The 22,771-nt window shown below is 58.3% G+C and overlaps 1 protein-coding gene across 1 annotated transcript; it reads right to left on the bottom strand.

Annotated features, from left to right (window-relative positions):
- Positions 1-4,945: 4,945 nt before the first annotated feature.
- Positions 4,946-16,640, bottom strand: B4GALNT4 (beta-1,4-N-acetyl-galactosaminyltransferase 4). Its single transcript, XM_061160151.1, has 20 exons — positions 16,443-16,640; positions 13,526-13,626; positions 13,079-13,174; positions 12,911-13,006; positions 12,741-12,831; positions 12,568-12,668; positions 12,342-12,409; positions 12,118-12,196; positions 10,897-10,963; positions 10,642-10,776; positions 10,455-10,564; positions 10,236-10,336; positions 10,059-10,156; positions 9,089-9,977; positions 7,034-7,323; positions 6,779-6,932; positions 6,571-6,643; positions 6,315-6,468; positions 5,865-5,991; positions 4,946-5,363 (listed from the first exon to the last, which is right to left on the bottom strand). Exons 1-20 carry the CDS (start codon positions 16,591-16,593, stop codon positions 5,240-5,242), a joined length of 3,105 nt encoding a protein of 1,034 aa, XP_061016134.1. The 5' UTR covers positions 16,594-16,640; the 3' UTR covers positions 4,946-5,239.
- Between the last annotated feature and the right edge of the window lie 6,131 nt (positions 16,641-22,771).

The following is a 22,771-nucleotide window of genomic DNA, read 5'->3' as shown; positions in this document are numbered from 1 at the left end:
GCTTTACTTATTTAGCTGTGCTGAGTCTTCATTCCATCATGCTGGACCTTTCGTTGCAGTGCAGGGACCCTGGTTATGGTGCGTGGGCTGGCTTAGTTGCCCCCCCACGTGTGAGTTCTTAGTTCCCTGACCGGGGATTGAACCCACATCCCCGGCATTAAGAGGTGGGTTTGTAACCACTGGACCAGCAGGGAAGTCCCGGTTGGTGGGGTTTTGATTAGAATTGTATTGAATCTACAGAGATCAAGTTGGGAAAAACATTGTGACAGTATTGAGTCTTCTGATCCATGAACATAGACTCTCTCTCCATTGATTTAGGTCTTTTGATTTCTTTCATCACAGTTTTGCAGTTTATATTTTTCTTCTTCATATAGATCTTATATATGTTTTGTTAGATTTTTACCTGGGTATTTATTCATTTTGGGGGGTGCTAATGTAAATGCTATTTATTGTGTTTTAAATTTCAAATAGTTCATTGCTAGTATATAGGAAAGCAACTGACTTTTGTATACTAACCTTGTATCCTGCAGCCTTGCTATAATTGATTATTAGTTCCAGGAGTGTCTTTCTTTTTCTTCCAGGCTAATTCTTTTGGGTTTTGTACATATATAAGTATGTCATCTGCAAACTAAAACAATTGTATTTCTTCTTCCTAAATCTGTAAACCTTTTATTTCCTTTACTTGGCTTACTGCATTAACTAGTTCTTCCAGTATAATATTGAAAAGAAGTGATGAGAAGGATTTAACATTTGCTCAAATGTGAACACTGACATACATCTTCCCCTCCCCCATCTGTGTCCTTGGCAGACTCACCACAACCTCAGGGCTTTGCTGGGATGTCACCGTCTCAGACTTTTCCTGACCACTATTTACAATGGCAGCCTCACTGAGTGCACTCATTTCATATGCTAGCAAAGTAATGCTCAAAATCCTTCAAGCTAGGCTTCAACAGTGTATGAACTGAGAACTTCCAGATGTACAAGCTGGATTTAGAAAAAGCAGAGGAACCAAAGATCAAATTGCCAACATCCGCTGGATAATAGAAAAAGCAAGAGTTCCAGAAAAAACATTTACTTCTGCTTCATTGACTATGCTAAAGTCTTTGTGTGGATCACTATTCTTTTTCCTGGCTTTATTTTTCTGTACAGCAGCTGCCACCAGCTGATATACTAGACATCTCTTTGTTGTGTCTATTGTCTGCTCCCCCTCCCTTCACTAGAATGTAAAGTCTACAAGGGCAGGGATTCCTGTCTGTTTCATTCACCAGGTTTCCGTCAGTACCTGGCGCATAGCGGGTACTCAGTAGTTGTTAAAATGGGTTAATAAATCATGGTATATATGTGTTCTATATTAGATGAAGTGTCTTTTTTTTTTTTTCCTGCTTCCAGAGGTAATTATTTTTCTGATGTACATGCTTCCTCTGGCTGTTACATCCCCTCTCCCCCTTTTGGCAAAGTGGTTGAGGAGGCCTTACAAATAGTTGAGAAAAGAAGAGAAGTGAAAGGCAAAGGAGAAAAGGAAAGATATACCTATCTGAATGCAGAGTTCCAAAAAATAGCAAGAAGAGGTAAGAAAGCCTTTCTCAGTGAACAATGGAAAGAAATAAAGGAAAACAATAGAATGGGAAAGACTAGAAATCTCTTCAAGAAAATTAGAGATACCAAGGGAACATTTCATATAAAGATGGGCAAAAAAAAAAAAAAAGATGGGCACAATAAAGGACAGAAACACTCTAACAGAAGCAGAAGATATTAATAAGAGGTGGCAAGAATCCACAGAAGAACTATACAAAAAACATCTTCACTACCCAAATAATCATGATGGTGTGATCACTCACCTAGAGCCAGACATCCTGGAGTGTGAAGTCAAGTGGGCCTTAGGAAGCATCACTATGAACAAAGCTAGTGGAGATGATGGAATTCCAGCCGAGCTATTTCAGATCCTAAAAGATGATGCTGTTGCACTCAATATGCCAGCAGATTTGGAAAACTCAGCAGTGGCTACAGGACTGGAAAAGGTCAGTTTTCATTCCAATCCCCCAAAAGGGCAAAGAATGCCAAAGAATGTTCAAACTACCACACAATTGCACTCATTTCATATGCTAGCAAAGTAATGCTCAAAATCCTTCAAGCTAGGCTTCAACAGTGTATGAACTGAGAACTTCCAGATGTACAAGCTGGATTTAGAAAAAGCAGAGGAACCAAAGATCAAATTGCCAACATCCGCTGGATAATAGAAAAAGCAAGAGTTCCAGAAAAAACATTTACTTCTGCTTCATTGACTACGCTAAAGCCTTTGTGTGGATTACAACAAACTGTGGAAAATTCTTAAAGAGATGGGAATACCAAACCACCTTAGCTGCCTCTTACAAAACCTGTATGCAGGTCAAAAAGCAACAGTTAGAAATGAACATGCAACAACAGACTGATTGACAATTGGGAAAGGAGTACATCAAGGCTGTATATAGTCACCCTGCTTATTTAACTTATATACAGAGTGCATCATGCGAAATGCTGGGCTGGAAGAGGCACAAGCTGGAATCAAGTTTCCCAGGAGAAATATCAATAACCTCAGATATGCAGATGACACCATGTTTATAACAGAAAGTGAAGAGGAACTAAAGAGACTTTTAATGAAGGTGAAAGATGAGAGTGAGAAAGTTGGCTTAAAACTCAACATTCAGAAAACTAAGATCATGGCATCTGGTCCCATCACTTCATGGCAAATAGATGGGGAAACAATGGGAACAGTGACAGACTTTATTTTTTGGGGCTCCAAAATCACTGCAGATGCTGACTGCAGCCATGAAATTAAAAGATGCTTGCTCCTTGGAAGAAAAGCTATGACCAACCTAGACAGCATATTGAAAAGCAGAGACATTACTTTGCTGACAAAGGTCTGTTTAGTCAAACCTATGGTTTTTCCAGTAGTCCTGTATGGATGTGATAGTTGGACCATAAAGAAAGCTGAGTGCCGAAGAACTGATGCTTTCAAACTGTGGTGTTGGAGAAGACTCTTGAGAGTTCCTTGGACTGCAAGGGGATCCAACCAGTCAATCCTAAAGGAAATCAGTCCTGAATATTCACTGGAAGGACTGATGCTGAAGCTGAAGCTCCAATACTTTGGCCACCTGATGTGAAGAGCTGACTCAATGGAAAAGAACGTGATGCTGGGAAAGACTGAGGGCAAGAGGAGAAGGGGGCGACAGAGGATGAGATGGTTGAATGATATCATTGATTCAGTGGGCATGAGTTTGAGCAAACTCTGGGAGATTATGAAGGCCAGGGAAGGCTGGCGTGTTGCAGTCCATGGGATCACAGTCAGACATGACTGAGTGACTGAATAACAATTCTTAATTTCACTGCTAGTTCTTTCTTGTTACAAACATCTGTGACTGGGGACCATTCCTTCTGAATCAGACAATTAGGGAGGAGTGGACAGCATGAGCTGGGGCATCTGGTAGCTTGAGGAGGCAGGTCTGCTGCGTCCTTCACCTTGTGGGCACTTGCCCTCTATGAACCAGGAGGACCTGAGGTGAAGTTCAAGTCACAAGTGACTTAATGTTCACAAACCCACTGGCTGCCCTGGTCAGCAGCCACAGAGCTGAGTGCCACGGGCATCCCTAGGGTCTTCCCAGGGCCTGATCCCTCTTTCATTGAAATCCTCCCTGTGGTGAGGTAAATCTTGAGAATTGTTTGGAATTCTGGGTAGACATGCTGCCTTCCCACGGAATAAGGACATACACAGCATAACAGCCCCAAATATGTCCATGCCCTAAGCCTCAGAACCTCTGGCTGTCATCTGCATGGCAAAAGGGACTTTGCATGGCGGATTTTTAACCACTGGACCACCAGGGAAACCCCACTTGGTGGGATTTTGATTTGGATTGCATTGAATCAAGTTGGGGAAAACTGACATTGTGACAGTACTGAGTGTTTCCATCCATGAAGGATGTTCCTTGAGATGGAGCAATTGTCCTGGGTTATCTGCATGGGTCCAATGTCATCCTAAGGGTCCTTATAAGAGGGAGGCAGGAGGGTCAGTCAGAGGAGGAGGCATGATGATGGTGGCAGAGGTGAGAGACAGTGATATGAAGATGGTAAGCTGATGGCTTTGAGGATGGAGGAAGAGCCCATGCACCAAGAAATCCCGGCGCCCTCTAGGAACTGGGAAAGGAAGGGAGCAGGTTCATTCCTAAAGCCTCCAGACAGAATGCAGGTTGGAAACCTCGATTTTAGGACTTCTGATGTCCAGAGCTATAAGACAGGAAATTCCATTTTGTTCTTGGAAATTTGTTATAGCAGACACAAGGAACTCATATGGGCAGGTGCACCCAGCACCAGGGAGGAGCTGGCTGTTGACAGCATCGCCCAGTCTGTCTCTGACTCCACGGGGGCTCCTGACCCTGAACGAGGGTGACATGAGAAACATAAAAACAAGCAAATCTCTCACTAAAGCAGTTTGCACCGGGGTCTCCATTCATGGCAACTGAGTCCTAACCATATCCCCCAACCTGGTCATAGGCCATCCCCTGCCAACCCCCCGCCCCAGTTGCGGGGTGCTGAGTGCTCCCGCATCTTTGAGGTGGATGGGGACCACTCACATCCAAGGTGGTTTTCACTACAAACGGGACTGAGGACGTGGTCAGATACTATTTGTTTGTGGGTGGAAAGGCCCTGTGCCTCGCCCATGACCAGTGGCTCCATGCACAGGGTGGTGGGAGGAGGTCCAAAGCCCCTTCTCCTCAGGGTCCAAAGCTCAAAAGGTGTTGGAGAGGCAGGAAGCCGCAAGGGTGCAGGAAGGTGGGATCAGCACGGTGTCCAAAGCTCAGGTCAGGAAGGGGAGTCAGGAGCAGGCACAGCGCCCAGGCCCCTCTGCCCCCCAAGACATCCAGGCACACAGAACGAGTCAGAACTAAAAAAAATATTTCATTTCATTCTGAATAAAAAATGGAACAGACAGAACTCTTGGAAATCCTGAAAACAATGTCATCGCTACTGCAAAATTTCACAGAAATCATTGCACAGGGCGTGGGGGCTGAGCCTGGGCCCCGCCCGCCATGGAGGCGCCTCTCTGGGAGGGGCCGAGGGCCAAGTAGCCTGGGGGCCTGAGCGGGCAGGCACCATGGTGGCTGTACCCCAGGGATGAGCCCGCCGGGTCCCCAGGGTCCAAGCTCTGGGCCCGGCCTACAGCTGCCAACACAGGCCAGTGGGTGGGGCTGGGAGGGGTCACTGGTCCTCAAGGGGCCTCCTTTTGGGCGGCCTTACGGCTGCGTGCGCCCCACATCCCCCGCTTGGAGTGGAAGTGGTGGTAAAAGTTCCGCACTCGGAGTCGCTCCACCTCCAGCCCTGCCTGCAGGACCCTGGGGGTAGGGAGGGGTGGTCAGGGCTGCCCTGCAGCCTGGAGGGTCTTTGGGAGTGATCAAGACTGGGGATTGGGGGTGAATGGGGCTACCTGTATTCTGGACCCTGGCAGGGGAGGGCACGTGTGTCAGGGCAGCCCTTGAGCCTACAGAACCGTGGGGTGGGGTGGAATGGAAGAGGTCATAATCCGGTCCAGGGGCTGGATGTGGGGGGCTTCCGCTACTGCAGGGCCCCACTGGGGCCAGGGGGACCCCAGGGCCATCACCAGGCCTATAGGATCTGTGGGCTTCCCTGAGTCTGCAGGACCCTGGAGCTGGGAAGGGGTTTAGGGGGATGGGGGGGGCATCTAGAATCTCTCTAGGCCTATGGATCCTGGGGGTAGGAAGAGGAAGACAGCAGAGTCTTGTCAGCAGTGAGGACCCCAGGGCCCCTCCCCACCCAGAGGGCAGGATGTGGAGTCTGTCTCTGTGTGTTTGTGTGTGTGTGTGGGGGGGGGTCACCTGTCCAGGAGCTCCCAGTCCTCTCCTCCCCACTGGTCCCGGAATTCCTCGGTGTTCATGCCTCCAATGCGGTCAAAGTCGGACTTGTAGATCCCAAAAAGGCCAAAGCCGTTCACCTCCCAGTAACCTGGTGGGGAGGGGGTGCCCTTCAGACACCAGGTCCTGAAAGGTCACTCCAACATGTTGGTCATACTTCGGACCCTGGGCATGATTTGGGTGCTGGAGGAGGTCCCTAGAAGCCAAGCATGACCCTGGGGTTACTACGGGGGGACTTGGGGTCCTGGGCACTGTGGAGTGGCACTCCTATGCCACAAGGAGTCCCCGGCATTACAGGGAACCCTGATGGGGCCCCAAGCCTACCTTGCGGGCTGAGAGGCCCCTGGGGAGCCTAGATTTCACCCTGGCATTGGTGGGACCCCGGGCCCTCCTGGAGGGCATCCAGGGCATTACCGTGTGGGTCCCCTGGTGAGCTCCCGCAGCTCAGCCGCATGACCACAGGTGCGAAGGCCAGCTTGCCCTCCACGCAGTGCTTGCGGATGCCGTCTAGGATGCTGGGGGGAAAGTGGATGTGCAGGTCGCAGAGGAAAACGATGCTGCTGGCATCCTGGGGGCAGCGGGGAGGTCTGAGCCTCACCCTCCGCTCCGGAAGTGAGCGCCCGCCCCAGCCCACCTGGCTTTTCCGGCCGTCCCCACCCTGACCACGCACCTCCACCGCGTCCACTCCAGCTTGCAGCCCCGCAGAGCGCTCAAAGTTTCCAGCTCGCCTCAGGTATTGGTATCTGGGAGAGGGGACGAGCGGGTGGATCACACACCGCGGTCTCTGGGGGAGGGGCGAGGGCAGGAAAACCCATCTCTGTTGGGGAGGAGGAACGATTCAGTCCACCCTCCCCGAAAGGAGGTGGGGGCGCCGTTACCTGGGCAGCCGTGCTGCGTGGAGGGCCCGCTCCACGTCCATGTCCTCGCTCTCAAAGTCCACCAGGACGACACTGAAGCGGGAGTCACCTGTGCGGGCGTGCAGTGCGGCCATGTCTGCCAGGAACTGTATCACCCAGCGCGCCTGGTTTTTCACTGCGGGAGGATGGGGACACTGAACCCACCTGGCCCCAACCTGGTGGCGCCGCCCGCCCCTCCGCAGCCCTAGGTGGTGCCGCCCGCCGCACCCCGCGCACCCGGCACGACGAAGTGCACCATCACATCCTGGCGCCAAGCCAGGCGCAGTGGCCGGCACAGCTCCGGGCGGCCGTCGGGGCGCGCGGAGGAGGCTGCGGCGGGCTCAGGACTCTCTCTGTCTTCCTCAGTGTCGCCGGCACGGGCCCCGGGCAGGCGCAGGAACACGTACTCAGACAAGCGCAGGCGGCGCCCGCCGCGTTCCTGGAGCTCCAGTTCCAGGAGGAAGCGGCTTCCTCGCGCGGAGTCCCGGCGCTTCTCCACGTTCACGATGCGCAGAAGAGCGTATCGCCTGGGGGCGGAGCCTGGTCAGCCGCAGAGTGGAGGCGCCCCCTCCCCCGCCCCCCATCGCCGCCGCAGAAAGGCGGCCACTCAAGTGACTGGAGGGGGGGTGGGGGCTGCCATGCACCCCTCCCCCCCAGCGGCCATGTGTCCCAGCCCCCACCCACCCATACCCCCTCAAGGCCAAGGCCTGAGGGGCATGCCGTCTCAGAAGGCAGACCCACATTTCAGGCTTCCTCCTCCCCCGACTCCCCGCGAGGGAGTCATCCCCACGCCCAGGCCGTCCTCTCTCCTCCCTGCCACCACTGCTGTCCACAGCCACACGCTCAGAGACCTTCAGGGGGACCCACTGCCCACAGGACGGGACTCAGATGCCTTATTTCTAACTCGGGTGAACGGTCTCTGACTTGTCTCAGTATCTTGTCCTGCAGACAAGCAAGCTTCCTCTTCTAGGGGGAGGGCTCTGTCCCAGGTGCCCCTGCCTGGATGCTGGGCCCCATCCTCCCCACCTGCCATCTCCAAGGTCCTAGATACCTCCTCTGAGAAACCTCCTTTTTGCCTCCCTGGCACAAGCCCAAGGGCTCCCCTGTTCTGGGAAGAAGCCTCAGACCCTTCCCCTTCACCCCGGCCTGGAGCACCTCACCTCCACCTTCACTCGGCCCACAAACAGTGGTTTCTCCTCCTCTCGGGGAGACAGGGCCCTGTGCTTGACTAGGTTGCTCTTTCTGCCATGTGATCCCCCTGCACAGCCGGTGTCACTCACCTGGGAGCCGACCAGTGTGACCTCCAGGGGTCTAAATTCTTCCCCTCACCCCATGCCCATCCCCACCCCCACCACAGTCTCCCCAAGTGTCAGGGCCTTTCTGCCCCAAAGCTCTGGGTCTGTGCTTTCACTCCTGGGGCTACTCACACCCTCGTCCTGCTCAGAGGATGGGGCTGCAGCCATGACCTTTCTGCTGGACAGGCCCTCACACCCTGGGACAATGAGCTGCTCTCAAGAGGCTCGGAGCTAAGGGCAGGCTGGCTTTTTCAGCCACCTAGAGTCAATCTGCCCCCGCCTCTGCCGAGTCCAGGCCGTCCCATCACTGCCCTGGACCAAGCCTGTAGGTGACAGGCTCCCCCTTCCACCCTCTCCTCTCCAAGGCTGCCACACCTTCATCTATGATCCAGATGGGCCAACGTGTGTCCTGCTCTAAACTCTGTATCAGAGGCAAGAATGAGTCCTGGACCTGGCCTTCGATGCCCATGAGGCCTGTCCTCTGCCCACCAGCCTCCTGGACAGCCTCTGCCTGTCACTCATGTCTGCAGGTCCTGCCCCTCCTTAAGGGCTCAGCGTATTTCTAAAAACCCCTCAGGGCAAATTGGGGTTCCCATTCTCCAGCCCCACACCTGCTTGAGGTGGAGACAGGATTCAATTCCTGGGGCCTGGGGGACCCAATCAGAGGGGTCAATGGGGCAGGAACCCTGAGCTCACCTCTGAGGACTAAGACCCCAGTCAGCATGCTGGTGGGGGGAGGGATCCTGGGGTTCTTTGCTTGATTGTGTGTGTCTATTTCAAAGAGAGACCTGGGTGGCTCAGATCCATCCTCAGGTCTAAGGTGGCAGGTGGGGGGTTTGGAGGTGCAGGACAGGGGAACCAGAAGGGAGAGAAGACACTTTCTGACGGGTGTGCGTGCGTGTGTGTACCACTCCCAGAGCAGTGCCTAGCGAAGCCTTGGGGAAGAGCTGTCCCACCGAGGCCACGCTCCGCTCCCCCCGGCACCCCTGGCCCGTACCCGCCGTGGCGCACGTTGAGCCTCTCCATGTACTGAGCCACCACGTCCACGGCCTCGGCCTCGGGCAGCTGTAGGTTCCCAGACACGTTGCAGCGCAGATCGTTCCAGTCGGAGCGCAGCAGCTCGAAGTCCACGTTGCCGACGCTGAACGTGCGCTGCCAGTCAATGGCGTCCTCGCGCCAGCGGCCGCGCACCAGGCCTGCCGCCTCCTCACTGTCCTCAGACGCATTCTCGTCGCCAGGCATCCCTTCCTCGTCGTCGTCCCCTTCCTCCTCCTCGTCCTCCTCGCCCTCCCCAGGCAGCTGTGGCCTGGACACCTGGGACAAGCTCAGGAAGGAGGTCACAGGCTGCGCTTCAGAGGACGAGTTGGAGTTCGCCGTGGGGGCCGCGAGTCCCGGCGCGCGCGCCCGGCCCTCCTGGCTCTCCTGGGTGGCCGGTGCTGGGGCCAGGGCTCTCAGCTCTGTGGCCGGGGGGCTGCTCGTCCTGTGGCCTCGAGCCCGGGGTGGGCGTGGGGGCGCCCGCAGCGGCACCCTGGGTAGGGGTCCGGGGCGCAGGAAGACGCCAGGCAAGGGCAGCCGGGGTGGGCCGCGTGCGCCGAGCGGCGGGGCCCCAGGGGGTGCCCGCAGTCCTGGCCGCACTCGTGTCACATACACCTTGGAGGGCCGGGCTGCGGGCCGCGGGGGCGGGGCGCGGCCCAAGAAGAGGGGGAGCTGGCGGGCCGCCCAGCTCAGCGCTCGGGAGCGCCGGGGTGTCGGCGCAGCAGGGGTGGCTGGGGCCTCTGAGGGGGCTGCGGGGGCCGGGAGCTGGCGGCTGCCCTGCCTTCGGGGGGCCTCGGTGGGCCCCAGGCCAGCGTCGAGCAGCTCTCCGTCGTCCTCGTCATCCAGGAAGTCTGTGGGAAGCGCGCGTGAGCCACTGCAGGGCCACCCAGCTGGGCGTGGGGTCACTGTGGGCACTCACCGTGGGCACTCACCGTCGGGGTTGAGGAAGAGGAAGGCTCGGCGCTGCACCTCCTCCCTGTCCTCCCCGCCCTCCTCCCGGTCCATCTTCATGTATTTGTAGAACCCAAACCTGGGGCGGGCGGGGCGTCAGAGACCCGCTCGGTTGAGGCCCGCCCATTCTTCCCGGGCACTGCCCACCCGCCACCCACCTTTCCAGATACAGCGGCGACTCCCGGTAGAAGCACTTGTTGTCGGTCTCCATGTGAGTCAGGCGCGTGTGGTCATTGGGATAAACGAAGGACAGGTACACCTGGGGTGGGCAGAGGGCTCAGGGCGGGCCGTCTTCCAGAGGGTCTGGAGGAGGCTTCCGGGACCCTGGAGAGGAGGAGGCCTGGGTCTCAGGGAAGACCTTGGCTGGGGGCACTTACGAATTGCAGCCCCTGGTATCTTGCGATGGGGAAGTCCTTGACAACATAGGTCGGGGCGTAGGCGCAGGGTTCCAGCACACTCTCCAGCTCTGAGGGCTCCACCCGAGGTGCTGTGAAAAGGGAGGTCACACTGTTATCAGGACCCTCGCCTTGACACCCCCTCCACCCTGTGGGAGAGCCCCCTCACTGAGAAAGAAGGCGTCTCGCGGATCTGGCCGCAGCATGTCAGCTCTGGGCTCCTCCTGCCGGGGCCGCCCCCCCACGTGACTGGCAGGAGACTGGGGCACGTGATCCACATGGTCCATCTTCAGGGCTGACTCGTCTAGGGGCAGAGGATGTGTGAGGTCCCCGAGGAGTTCACAGAGCCCTCCTCACCCACATCCAGCCACCCCGGAGACCACCCGTGTGAGCCTCCCCTTCCCCAGAGGCACTGGCTCCGGACCTGTGTAGAGGGAGATGTGAGCAGAGCCGATAACCTCGAACTTCAGACCCGGCAGGAATGCTCGCCACTGGGGGTTGGAGAGGGTGGTCAGGGCCAAAGAAGGGGGTGGGGGGGACACCCTGGGTCAGGGAGGAGTGGATCTTCCTGGCATGGGGACAGGGAGCTAGTAGGGCAACGCCTTTAAGAATGCAGAAAGCTGGGCGGGTGGATGGGAGAGGAGTCCTAAGAAGGCATGGCAGGGAAGCTGCTGAGGCCCAGGAGGTTGGGGGTCCCTGGAGGAAGATGAGAACTTCCTCTGCCCCCTTCAGGCCTTACCTGACACCTTGGGCGCTTCTTAATCTTCTGGTTATGACCTCCGCCCCCACCTGCTCGTGATTCTACAGCCACTGCCCTTCTGGAGGTCAGAGCTGGCCTTCCGAGGGCAAGCCCCAGTGGCTCCCAGCTCCCTGGTGGACCTCCCCATCCCCACTTCTCCTGCTTCTGTGCCTGTGCGTCTGTCTCCCTTGTAGACTGTCTCTCCCCCATCCCTCTCATGCTGGGTTCCTGGGGGCTGTCCCAGGCCCTCTTCCCTTCCCAGCTCATCCTGGGCCCTTAGTCACCCTCTCAGCTTCCACAAGATCACCTCAAATCTGCATCTCCAGTCTAGATCCTCTGCCAAGCTGAGTTGGGGTGATGCCCTCCACACACAAACCAGACACCTGTAACATCCCCCCACCAGCCCTCCCTGGTCACCACCCCACATCTAGCTAAACTTGGACTCAGCCACTGGGCATCTCCCCCTGCCCCCACAGGATCTGTGGGTTCACCTGTGAAAATCTTTCCCAACAGGCAGTGGCTAGAGGGTTTTTCCCTGACATGCAAATCCCATTGCCTCATTCTCAGGAGGAAGCCCTGCCTGATCTAGCCACCAGACTGCTTGGAGTTCCAGAAGACTGTTCTTGAGACCAGGAATTCATCCTCGTACCCCAGATTCTCTCCCCATGGGTCTCCCTGTGAACCTCTCTCTCAAGAATCTGCTCAGGGGCCACTTTCTCTGTGAAGCCCCTGAGCAGGCGCAGTGGAGCACAAGTCCCGTCCCTGAGCAGCTGCTTTGTCAGCTAGATGGGAAGTCCTGGGGAGGGGGGGGCACATCCACGCTGCTGTTCTGGGGGGAGTGGCCGGGAGGAGGGCAGGGCAGGGCAGGGGGTCTCCAGAAGCCCCCGGGGGGGCAGCTGCACTCACGCCCACTTCCACGTGGTCCGAGCCGCGGTCATCCTGCTTGTGCAGCAGCTCAAAGTAGTACCTCCGAGAGGCCATGAGCCTGGGGACAGGGGGAGTCAGGGGCTGGCCCACTGCGCCCCAGGAGCCCCCAAGAGACGGCAAGCCCCAGGGCTGGCAGCAGTTTCATGCGTGCACGCGTCACCCTGTCCTCACACACAGACACACACCTGTTCCCAGTCACTCACCGTCTGGGCTTGGACACCTGGGAGCTGAACTTGGTGAACTCTCCAGGCGCTGTCCACTCCGAGCCCGTCTGGAGGGCAACAGGAAAGGGCAGGGGGCTCACCCTCTCCTTGGGGCACCAGCCCCACCCAGAGCCCCTTCCTGAGAAGTTGAAGGGGACAGGCAACCCAGGCCACAGGAGGCCCGTGAAGACAGAAGGGGTGTGGACGGAGGGGCGGGTGGGGATACCTTGCCCACAAAGGCCACCAGCTGGGCACCCGCTGGGCTCTCGTTTGGGCTCAGCCAGAACTCAGAGTTGTCATCCGAAGCCACAGAGAACTGGACGTCGCCTAGGCCGTGAGACAGAGCTCAGGGCCGGGCGGGGCGCTCGCGACTCCCCCCCCACGCCCCCACCCCCGCACCATCTCTCGCCGGGTGGATGAAGCCAAACAGCCGGAGGCCATAGTTCTTCCACTTGGGGGACACAGCCAGCTTCTTCACGGTGGTGCGAGTCTGGGGGGACAGCGGCTGCTGACGTCAAGGTACCTGCCCACCCCCGCCCACCCGGAACCCGCCACCCACCAGCACTCACGTGAGGGAAGAGCGGGAAGTGCAGGTTCCTCCGGAGCTGGCCCACGGCGCCCCCGCACCAGTCCTCAAACACGTGCAGGTTCACCTGCCCCTTGTACTGTGGGGGAGCGGGGCTTACTGGCCGCCCAGCGTCCCCGGCCCTCCCCACCTGAGCCCCAGCGGACCTCACCTCCTCCCGCCACGCCGGCACTTGACGGGTGAGGTTGAGTACCAGGGGTCTTCCAGCCCCTCTAGGAAATAGCATGCCTGGGTCCTGACCTTCAGACTGCAGGAGAGGAAGGGCACCAAGGTCATAGCTGAGAAGTGTGAGGGCAGGAAGAAGTCACACACACACACACACACACACACACACACACGGGCTCAGACGCAGTGCGTGACACAGCCAGCCACACAGGCCGGTTCCTGTCACACGGCCCTCCACATCTAGCCACGAAGCCCTGAATCCATCACAGCCCAGCCACACGCACACCAGAAGCCCCCTGGCCACCCCGCATGCAGCATCTGCGTCCCCTGGGCCGGGGCACGTGAGTGGCTGCATTCTCCACCCGCGGCCGCGGCACATGGTGGCCTTGGGTCTCGTTCGTGTGGCTGTGTGGTTCCCCACAGCCCTGCTCACCACTGGCTCCTCCTCGCGACTCTCGCTGGAGTCCTCTGCCCTCCGTGTGGCCAGCGCAGCGCGGATGCCCCGGCCGTCAGTCACACTCAGCTTCTCACCGTCTGTGGGTGGCAGAGCGGCTGTGGGTGGGACCCAGGCTCTTCAAGGCCACAGTCCCTGCTGCTGGGGTCAGTTGGGGGCAGGACGGCCAGTGGTGTCCCCTTTGAAGCCTCCCCTCATGTTGTCCGATAGCTGCCCCCACCCCCCCGCCCCCAGTGAAGCGCCTTCTACTGGGCTGTTCTCCCATCTCCCGCCTCTGTGGGGATGGCCCTGCCTGAGTCCTCCACCTGATTTTTCCCAGCCCCCACTGGTGTGAGGGAGCAGGTATGTGTGTGCACATCCTAGCAGACATGCATGCACATGTACACCGATCGGGTGTCCTCTTCAGTGACTCTGCCTCCAGGAAGGCCCCCAGGACTGCTCTGTGGCCTCAGCATATTTCCCATGAGCTGGAGTGTTTTGTGTCTGCCTCACTTGCCAGGAGTGACAGCCAAGCATTAGTGCTGGAGCTTGTCGTCAGGCAAGCCAGCGCTGTGGTCTTGAGGCTACACTAGCCCCGGCCCATGGTACATGTGCTACCTGTTGCCCTTAAGGCCACGGTCCCAGACCAAAGGAGCCCTGGCACCTGCCTGGGCAGAGGAGGGACTGGCACGCTGGTCTGGCTGTCAGAGGCTCTAGGGCCAAGGTGGCCCTGGGGGGAGACTGTCCCCGGGATCCCTTCTGTGGACTTCTCAGAACGTGGCACACCCCAACCCTCCAAGCCTGGGAAGACCACCTGCATACCTCAATGCCCTCAGCATCCCAGATCTCCTCCTCACGCTGTGGATCTGGGTGTCCCATACCCTGGGGTCTTAGCCACTGAAGGTGAGGCTTCACTGTCCCATCCAGGGACCCCCAGTCCAGGAACCCGTCTGCTCCAGGGCCAAGTCTGGCTTCAACATCTATGCCTGCACTTCAGTCCAGACCCCAGGAGCGAGAGTACCATACTGACTCAGCAGGCCTGGGCCCCTTCTCTGGGGAAGAGGGGCTGCCCATGGTCTCCTGCTGCGAGAGCCCAGTGGTGCCTGTCCGCTTGGCTCTCCCCAGTCACTGTCCTTTGTCCGGCTGGGCGCTGAGCCCCTAAGAGGCTCCCGGCAAAACCCCCCAGCCTGGCCCCGATGCTCCCCACCCACCAAGGTGACTCTATGACTGCTGGAAAACTTCTGCGGGGGTGCCACACCCAGGCTGCCACCACCGTCCTGCAGGCAAACACAAAACACTCCAGCACCTGGGAAATATGCTGAGCCCCAGCGCAGTGAGATCCAGATGGCGGCCTGCCAGCCCCTCCGCCCAGGACCTCTGCCCACACAGGCTGCTGGACACGGGGCAGGTAGCCTTTCTGGTGGGAGTGAAGACAGTGCTGACGGGACAGTCAGGAAGGCATCAGACACGTTTAGCTGCTCAGCTTCCACAAGCCCTGCCCTGGTGGAGCCAGGTCGCCAGGCAGGAGGTGGAGCTGCCGCCGGAGGTGAGACCCACCGGCTGGGGCTGCTCCTGGCTGGAGCTGCACGAGGGTTTGGTGGTCTGTAACCTTGAACAGCTCCTGCTCACTCAGGAACAGCAGGACGGCTTCCCCGCTGGTCCAGCTGAGAGAAGAGGAGGCCTCAGAAATGGGGTTCCCACACCTCCGCCCCCTCCTAGCTGCTGAGTTAGGCTCCCTGGCTGCTCGGGAAGTCAGGCTGGGGAGGACTGCGGTTGCTCAGAAAACCACAAGGCAGCTGGGTAGGAGGCTGGTTCTGTTCTGTGTCACTGGGTCACACTCTGGGGTCCTGCCTTATGTGATGGTAACTGAGGGCCCCTAGAGGATGTGGTAGCTGCAAGATGTGTGCTCTTTGGGGAGGGGTAGGTTGGGACCAGCCTCTGACCCCTGGCCTAGGTGTGGGACTGAACAGGGAGCTTTGGACCCTTTGGTGGGAGTGGCCAGGACTTTATGGATCAAAATCATAATGCTGAGTCCTCAGGAAGCGAGATTCTCATCACCCACCCTAAAGACACCCCGCTTGCTTGAGAAGGGTCAGGGGCAGCTTGGCTGGGACCTTCTCTGCCCTGAAGTGCTTCCTGCTCTCATCACCAACCTCCCCACCCGCCGCCCTGTTCTAGGCATTCTGCTCCTCCTCCCCAAAATACGTGTCAACGGTCACCACTTCCAAGAGCCCTTCCAAGATACCCTAGCTAAGGTGGCAGGACTCCTCCCCTGGGCCTCCCCCACATCACTCACCAGGACCTGATTTGTGGGTTCATTGTCTGTTCCCACTGGACCGTGGGCCTGAGTCTGGGAGCGTCCGCTCCAGGCAGTTCGGGGCTCCCCAGGCTGCACCCCTGTCCCCATGACTCACTCCCAACACACAAGCGTCTCAGTCCCTGATTACGGGTTGACCTAGCGCGCCTCCTCCAGGAAGCTTTCCGACTGCGAGGGTCAGCTCCCCCCGCCAGCCTCTTCCCAGCAGACGGGGAAACGGAGGCTCTGCTAAGCACGAAGAGTCGGAGGCGCAGCCGGACTTGGCCCCACGAAATCCCAGCAGGCAGGGCCTGGTAGCCGAGGGCTCTCCAAGACCACTGTTACCCCGGCGCTATCCGCCCCGGGCCAGACCCCGGAGTCAGCCCGGGTTTGGGGACGCTCAAGAGGGTCGCGCACATCACGGTTGACGTCATCCGGCGTTCCGGCCGGGTGGAGCCGAACCGAGCCCCCTGCCCCGATACTGCCGAGATGGGAAGGGCGGCCCGGGTGTCCCGGCAGCTCTGGCCCGCGCCGAGACCTGAGCGCAAGGGGAGGGCCCGGGCCCGGGGCCGCTTGGGACCCTCACCGCCCCCCGCCCCGGGCGCGCGCCCCCTCCCGTACCTCGCCCGTAGCCCAGCCGCTGGCGCAGCGCGCGGCCCTGGCGCACCAGGCTCAGGTGCACGTACGTGAGCCACGCGGCGCAGGTAAGCAGCACCAGCAGGAGCAGCAGCTTGATCTGTTTGCGGATCTTCTTCACCGGGAACCACGGCATCGCGGCCGACCCCGCCCCGCCCGGGCCCGCGCTCAGCGGCGTCGCTGCGGCCCCCCACTCCCGCGCGCTCCGCGCCGCGTCCCCCGGCCCCGCATGGCCCTTTGTCCGCCGCCCGCGGCCCCGGGCTGCGGCCGCGACCCCGGGCTGCCCTTGGCCGAGGGCCCGGGGTGGGCGGCGGAGCGGCTGCCGGCGGTTCCCCCGCCCGGCCCCGCCCGGCCGCTCGGGCTCCAAGCTCCCGGGGGCCGCGGCGGGACGCAGCAGCATCCACGCTGCGGTGCTACCCACCGTGAAACGGGCGCGGCCGCCGCGCCGCGCGAGCCAATCCCGGCCCGACCGGCCTGCGGGGAGCCAATCCGCGGCGCGGGAGGCGGGGCCAGAGGTTAGGGTGTGCCCGCCGCTGGTCTCCACGCAACGCGCGCATCCACCTGGGCGAGACGGCCCGCGCAGCGCGGGGACGCGGGGTCCCGGGAATGCGGAGGACCCGGGAGGTGGACCGGGAGGCGCGCGGGGCTGCAGCCAGGGGTCAAGGGTCAGAGAATGCACAGGGCGCGGGGTAGTGCATAGGACCGGGGGACGCGAAGTGCTGGGGACAGGGACTGGGGTCACAGGGTGGAGGCCGCGGGAGGAGCCGGCTATGGATCAGGGGACAATGGGGACAAGGGGACAAGGCTGTAGGGAGTCGTGATGGGGAGACAGTGCGAGTCTGTGGAACGAAGGGGAGAGATGTGGCCAGCTCGGGCTTGCAGCTTGAGCCTCCTGCTAACAATGAAGCTAGGAGGAATGGGGCTCAGACGTCGTGGAGGGAAGAAAAAGGAAGTCTGGGGGAGAGACACGGGGGTGGGGGGAGGATAGGTGATGGTGGTGGGTCAGGGCAGCTGGGGCAGCTGTGGGTGCACAGGCTCCATGCAGGCAAGACTGAGCAGGGTCTCAAAACACCTGGCTTCACCCTGAGTGAGGGGCATGAGGAGCTACCAAAGGACTTAGCTTGGAGGCCAGGGTCTGACCTGGCCACCAGGTGGACACGGGCAGCAGACTTGAGCTGGTGGACTCCACTGAGGGCAGAGTAAGGTGGGGAGGAGGAGCCCAGGCAGGAGGGGCAGGGCTGCCTGGAAGCGGGTAGGAGGGAACCCAGCTCTCCCATTTCTGACTGGAGCCAAGGGTGTGGCTCTTGCTGAGCTGGAGGTGGGAGGGGGCTGTGGGCTGATGCTGAACCTTGCCCCATTTGGTTCCCATTCCTGCCCTGGCCATCTCCACCCCTGCCTGCCCTGTCCCCACTACCCCTTGCCCTGCTGCCAGCCTGACTCTTCTCTCTGCCCCTCCATCTGTTCCACTTTTCTGTTACTGTGTAACCAGCCGGCCCAGCATCAGGGTTGTAAAACAACTGTTGGTTAAGCTCCTGGAGTTCCTGGCTTGAGAGTTTAGATGTGGCCTCACAGGACAGCTCTCCTCTGCTCCAGGACATCTCAGGCCTCAAGTGGGAAGACGTGACCAGCTGGGGGTGACTCTGGTTGGCTGGGCTGGGGTCATCTGAAGACTTCTGCACCCTCATGTCAGGGCCTTGGCAGGGACGGCTGGGCTTGGCTGAGATGGTTAACCAGAGTGCCTGGGGGTGGCCACTCGGGGTGGTGGCCTCTGGACTCCAGCAAATGGGGCAACACACCTGGAGAATCCCCGCACACCAATCCTGCCCCTGCTGTCGTGGGCCCCCCAGGCTCCAGTGGAGGAGATGTGGACCCCCCTCATCTTGGGAAGGTTGTCCAGGGAGGTGTGGTCTTAACACTGCTACACTATCCTTTTCCCCCTTTTATTTTAACCTCAGGGCCATTTTCCATCATTCTGTCATCTACCCTGTGAACAATGCCCACATCTCGTCAAACCTTCCCCCACCCCATTCTCGTCCCTCCCCTCCAATCCACTTTCCACGCCCATGTTATCTGAACATTCATTATAGTATACGTCAAACTGTGTGTATTTCAAGCATTATATCAATAGTTTTGTGCTGTAAATCTCATTGTGTTTCCTGTGTTTTCTCCAAACTTCACAAACGCACGTCTCCATGCTGTCCATGTGCGATGCCTTCCCTGTGCTCTCGGTCCTCCCTCATGCCCATTCGGCCAACAGATGCCGGGGGTCCTTATGAGCCAGAGGCTTTAGGGGCACAGCTGTGAACACGGCAGATACAGCCCCTCCTTTTGTGGAGTTTCTCTTTTCCTAGGCAGAGGCACATGTGAGCAAGAATGCTGGGAAATGCTGTGAAGACAATAAACAAGCTGATGGCCTAGGGAGACTGAGGAAGGGTTTCTTCCATCGGAGTGACCACTAGGTGTGCGCTATTTGGGGAAGTGACGTTGGATCTGAAGCATAAATGCAGTCTTTAAAAACCAAGCACCAGAAAGTAGATGCCAGGAGGGAAGAGCTGGGGACGCTACTGCCTGGGAAGGCCCAGGAGGGCTCCCGGTTTGGCCTGGAGGGCAGCAGGTGTGTGAAGGGCAGGGGGCAGAGGTGGGCGAGAAGGCAGTCGGTGTCTGCCGGACATGGCTGCTCTGTTGGAGACCACGCATGGCCACAGCAGCCCTTCAGAGAGGGGCAGCCACTGCCCACTCCTGCCTTTCCAGCTTCACACGAGTTCCTCTCTTGCTCAACTCTGACCTGAACCATATGGGGAAGGGGGTCCTGGGAAATGGATTCCCAGCTGAACAATAGAACACCCAGCAGAGGCTCCTCAGCAACTCTGCATACACACTTCTACTTTAAACCATGCTTAACTTCCAAATAAAAACAGGTAAAATCACGCTTCTGCTTAACATGATGCACACCTCTGGCCAAAAAGAGGTGGAGGGATGTCTCACGTCGCTGGCTCCATCTCTGGGTGGTGCTGACTCCAACTGAATCGCCACACCCTCCTGCAGGGGATCTCCCCAGCCCAGGGATCGAACTCATGTCTCCTGGGTCTCCTGCATTGGCAGGTGGGTTCTTTATCATTAACAACACCTGGGGAGCCCAACTGAATAACACATTCTCTTTAAGAATGTTGAACACTTGAGCACTCTCAGAGCGTGTTGAGTGTTAATAACACAAACACCAAGATGTAAGGTCAACTATTGTTAACATAAGTTAAACAGAAGTGAAAAAGAAAGCGAGAGCGTTAGTCACTCTGTCATGTCTGACTCTTTGTGACCCCACGGACTGTAGCCCATGAGGCTCCTCTGTCCATGGAATTCTCTAGGCAAGACTACTGGAGTAGATTGCCATCCCCTTCTCCAGGGGATCTTCCTGACACAGGGGCTGAACCTGGGTCTCCGTCATTGCAGGCAGATTCTTTACCATCTGAGCCCCAAGGGAAGGCCTGGTGGGGGGAGTGGAAAAAGGGAGGGGGGTGAGTGGAAGTAGCATGCACGTACCTCACGTGAAGTAAGGACGAGGTTCTCGTTGCTACGGCAGCCACTTGCCTTCTTGCCCTGCCCACTCCACGTTCCCTGTGTCCTCAGCTCGCACCTCAGCTGCTTGTGGGTCTTTGTCTGTCTAGTGGGGTGATCCCAAAGGTCTATGCCTGCATTGAGTGTGTCTAGTTCCAGGACTGGGGACACTCAGAGACACGCTAGACGGTCTCCTGCCTTCCAGACTGCCACCTGCTCACCCAGTTCTGTCATGAAAATTCAGCCCCCTTCTATGACCACCATCCCCACCAGCGCAGTGACCCTGTGTCGATTCCCTGGTGTGAGGGGCCCCAAGTGGCCGAGTGGCTGAATGTCCGGCGGCCTCCAGTCTGATGTGCCCCCTGGTGGAAACCCTGTAGGGCTTGGCCCAAACTGAGGGGACTCCCAGGATGTGGCACTTTCAGTTTTAAACTCAGGAAAGTCCTGGGCAGACCAGGGTAGCTGGTAGTTGCTACTTTCTGCTTATCAGGTTCAAACAATATGGCATCACCAGCGTCATGGACCAGCGTGATGGTCGCGAGGGGGGCAGTGAGCCAGCTCCCTGGGACTGCTCTGCTCTGAGGAGGGCAGTGGGCAGATGTCGCTGCCTCTTCTGATGGTCTCACTAGCGGGCATGGAAAGACCTACTCCCGATGGCTGGGCTCCCTGCCGGGGATCTGCTTCAGCAAAGAAGGCCTGTCAGGAACACAGCTGTGGCGGGGGTCACCACCAGTTAAGTCTGTGATCATTGTCTGGCAGTCCCCAGGCCCCCTGTCTTCTGCACGGGCCCCCCAGGAGAACTGAGTTGGGACGTGGTAGGAGCCCCCTCCTGGGCCCTAAGTCCTTGTCATGACGCCAACCCCGGGAGTGCCTTTGGGAGGCATCCCTGCTGTGGTCCACTGCCCTCGGAGGAGGAGGAGGAGGCCTTCCCACAGCAGCGGCCCCGACTCCACGGGCCGGGGGCTGGAGTGCTGCCAGCTGTGCGCTGTGGGTCTGATAGCGTCTGTGACGGGGGCCCCCACCGCTGGGCTTGGGGTGCACTGGCCCCACTGTTAGATGGCGTGACCCAAACACCGCCGATCACCTGAACGCCACAAGCCCCTGCTCTGACAGGTGGTCCCGATGGTGGTTTGGGGACACTGGAAAGCCTGGCGTTTCTGCTTCGTCTTCCTCAGATGCTGGTAAGTGTCCCTTTGGGGCCTCCAGGGAAGGCCAGGAGGAAGAGTCATTGGACGTTTCTGGTGCTGTGACAGGATCCTTCCTCAAGGACACAGCCTCGCCCTCATCCACAGGGGCGTTGGATCTGCAGACCAGTTCAGACGAGGAAGCTGGTTGGGCGTCTGCAGCTTTCTGTCATTGAGATTCAAGTCAGGCTTCTTGTCATGGACTGAACGTTGGTGTCCTCCTCCCCAAATTCACATGCAGAAACCCTGATGCCCAGTGCAACAGCATTTGGAGCTGGGCCTTGGGAGGTCTCTGGGGTTAGATGAGGCGTGAGGGTGGGGCTGGTCTGATGGGTTCAGTGTCTGTAACAGGAGACACCAGAGCGGTTCTCCGCGAGCACATCAGAGGGAGCCTGTGCGTGCCTCGGAGGCCATGCGCCTGCAGCAGAGCCGGGGCACGCTGGCTCCACGACCTCTGACTTCCAGCCTCCCGGGTTCTGAGTAGACAGATGTCTGTTGCTTACCCCCCAGTCTGGGGATTTGGTTTGGCTGCCAAGCAGACTGAGACTTGCGTGTTTTTCATGTGAGCTCTCCTGCTTACACGAACAGGCAGGCTGCCCGTGGTCTCAGTCCCACGTGTAGCATGATCTCTGCATGTTGAGACCCTCAGAGACCCCGTCTCAGTGTCATTCCTCATCTGCAGAGAGCCCCCCCAGAACGGGCTGCCCTTGCCCAAGCGTCTATCAGAGCCTGGGTCAGTGAGGAGGGGCCCCCGTATCCCCCAGGGACACAGTCAGGGAGGAGGAGAGCCCGCGCTAACTTCGGCCTGTCCAGCTGCAAGAATGAGCAGGCGGTGCTTTCTAGAGCGGTGCTGGATTTATACGAGTGTTGACAGTGTAGACGGAGTGCCTGTGTGCCCAAGCCAGAGCTCTCCTGTTATTAACACCTTGCATTCACGTGGCAGCTTTGTTACAATGAGTGAAGCGATAGTGACATGTTATTATTCACTAAAGGCTATACTTTATTCAGATTTCCTTACTTTTCAGCTAATGTCCTTTTCCTGCTCCAGGCCCCCACCCAGGCCCCACATGACAGTCCTGTCTCCTCAGTCTCCTCTGGGCTCTGACAGGCTCTCAGACGGCCCCTGTTTTGATGACCTGCACAGTTTTGAGGAAGACTGGGCAGGTGTTTTGTGGGATATAGAAACTGGTCTGTTGGTTTTTTCAGGATTTGATGGGGATTGTGGGTTTGGGGGATGAAGACAACAGATGTAAAGGCCCCTTTCATGTGGCCACATCCAGGGTGCCTCCTGTCAACTTGATTTATGGCTGTTGGCGCTGGCCGTGATCACGGGGCTGGGCTGTGCTTGGCAGGCTTCTCTGCTGTAAAATCACTTCCCTCCCTTCCGCCCTGTGCTTTGGGGGTGGAGGTCCTCACGCATAGCCTACACGTACGGGGCAGAATGTTCACATTATTTGGAATTCTCAGCATGGCCCATTTGCCTCTTCTCCTCCATTTATTGATTTATTCAGTCAATTATGCCAGTATGATCACGTGGACATGCGTTTCATACTTCAGGCTATGACACACCATTGCTTT

The sequence above is a fragment of the Dama dama genome, chromosome 2 (assembly GCF_033118175.1).
Source record: "Dama dama isolate Ldn47 chromosome 2, ASM3311817v1, whole genome shotgun sequence".
In the NCBI taxonomy this organism is placed as follows: Eukaryota; Metazoa; Chordata; class Mammalia; order Artiodactyla; family Cervidae; genus Dama; species Dama dama.
This window is presented reverse-complemented; position numbering and strand designations above follow the sequence as displayed.

Bases quoted from the DNA above. Each gene is read 5' to 3' on its own strand.
- B4GALNT4 (XM_061160151.1), bottom strand. From the start codon at position 16,593: ATGCCGTGGTTCCCGGTGAAGAAGATCCGCAAACAGATCAAGCTGCTG. The intron at 13,627-16,442 runs GTACGGGAGGGG...TGCCACCCACAG, and splicing joins GCGGCTGGGCTACGGGCGAG to ACGGTGAGAAGCTGAGTGTG. The intron at 7,324-9,088 runs GTACGGGCCAGG...CTCCGCCCCCAG, and splicing joins CTCAACGTGCGCCACGGCGG to GCGATACGCTCTTCTGCGCA.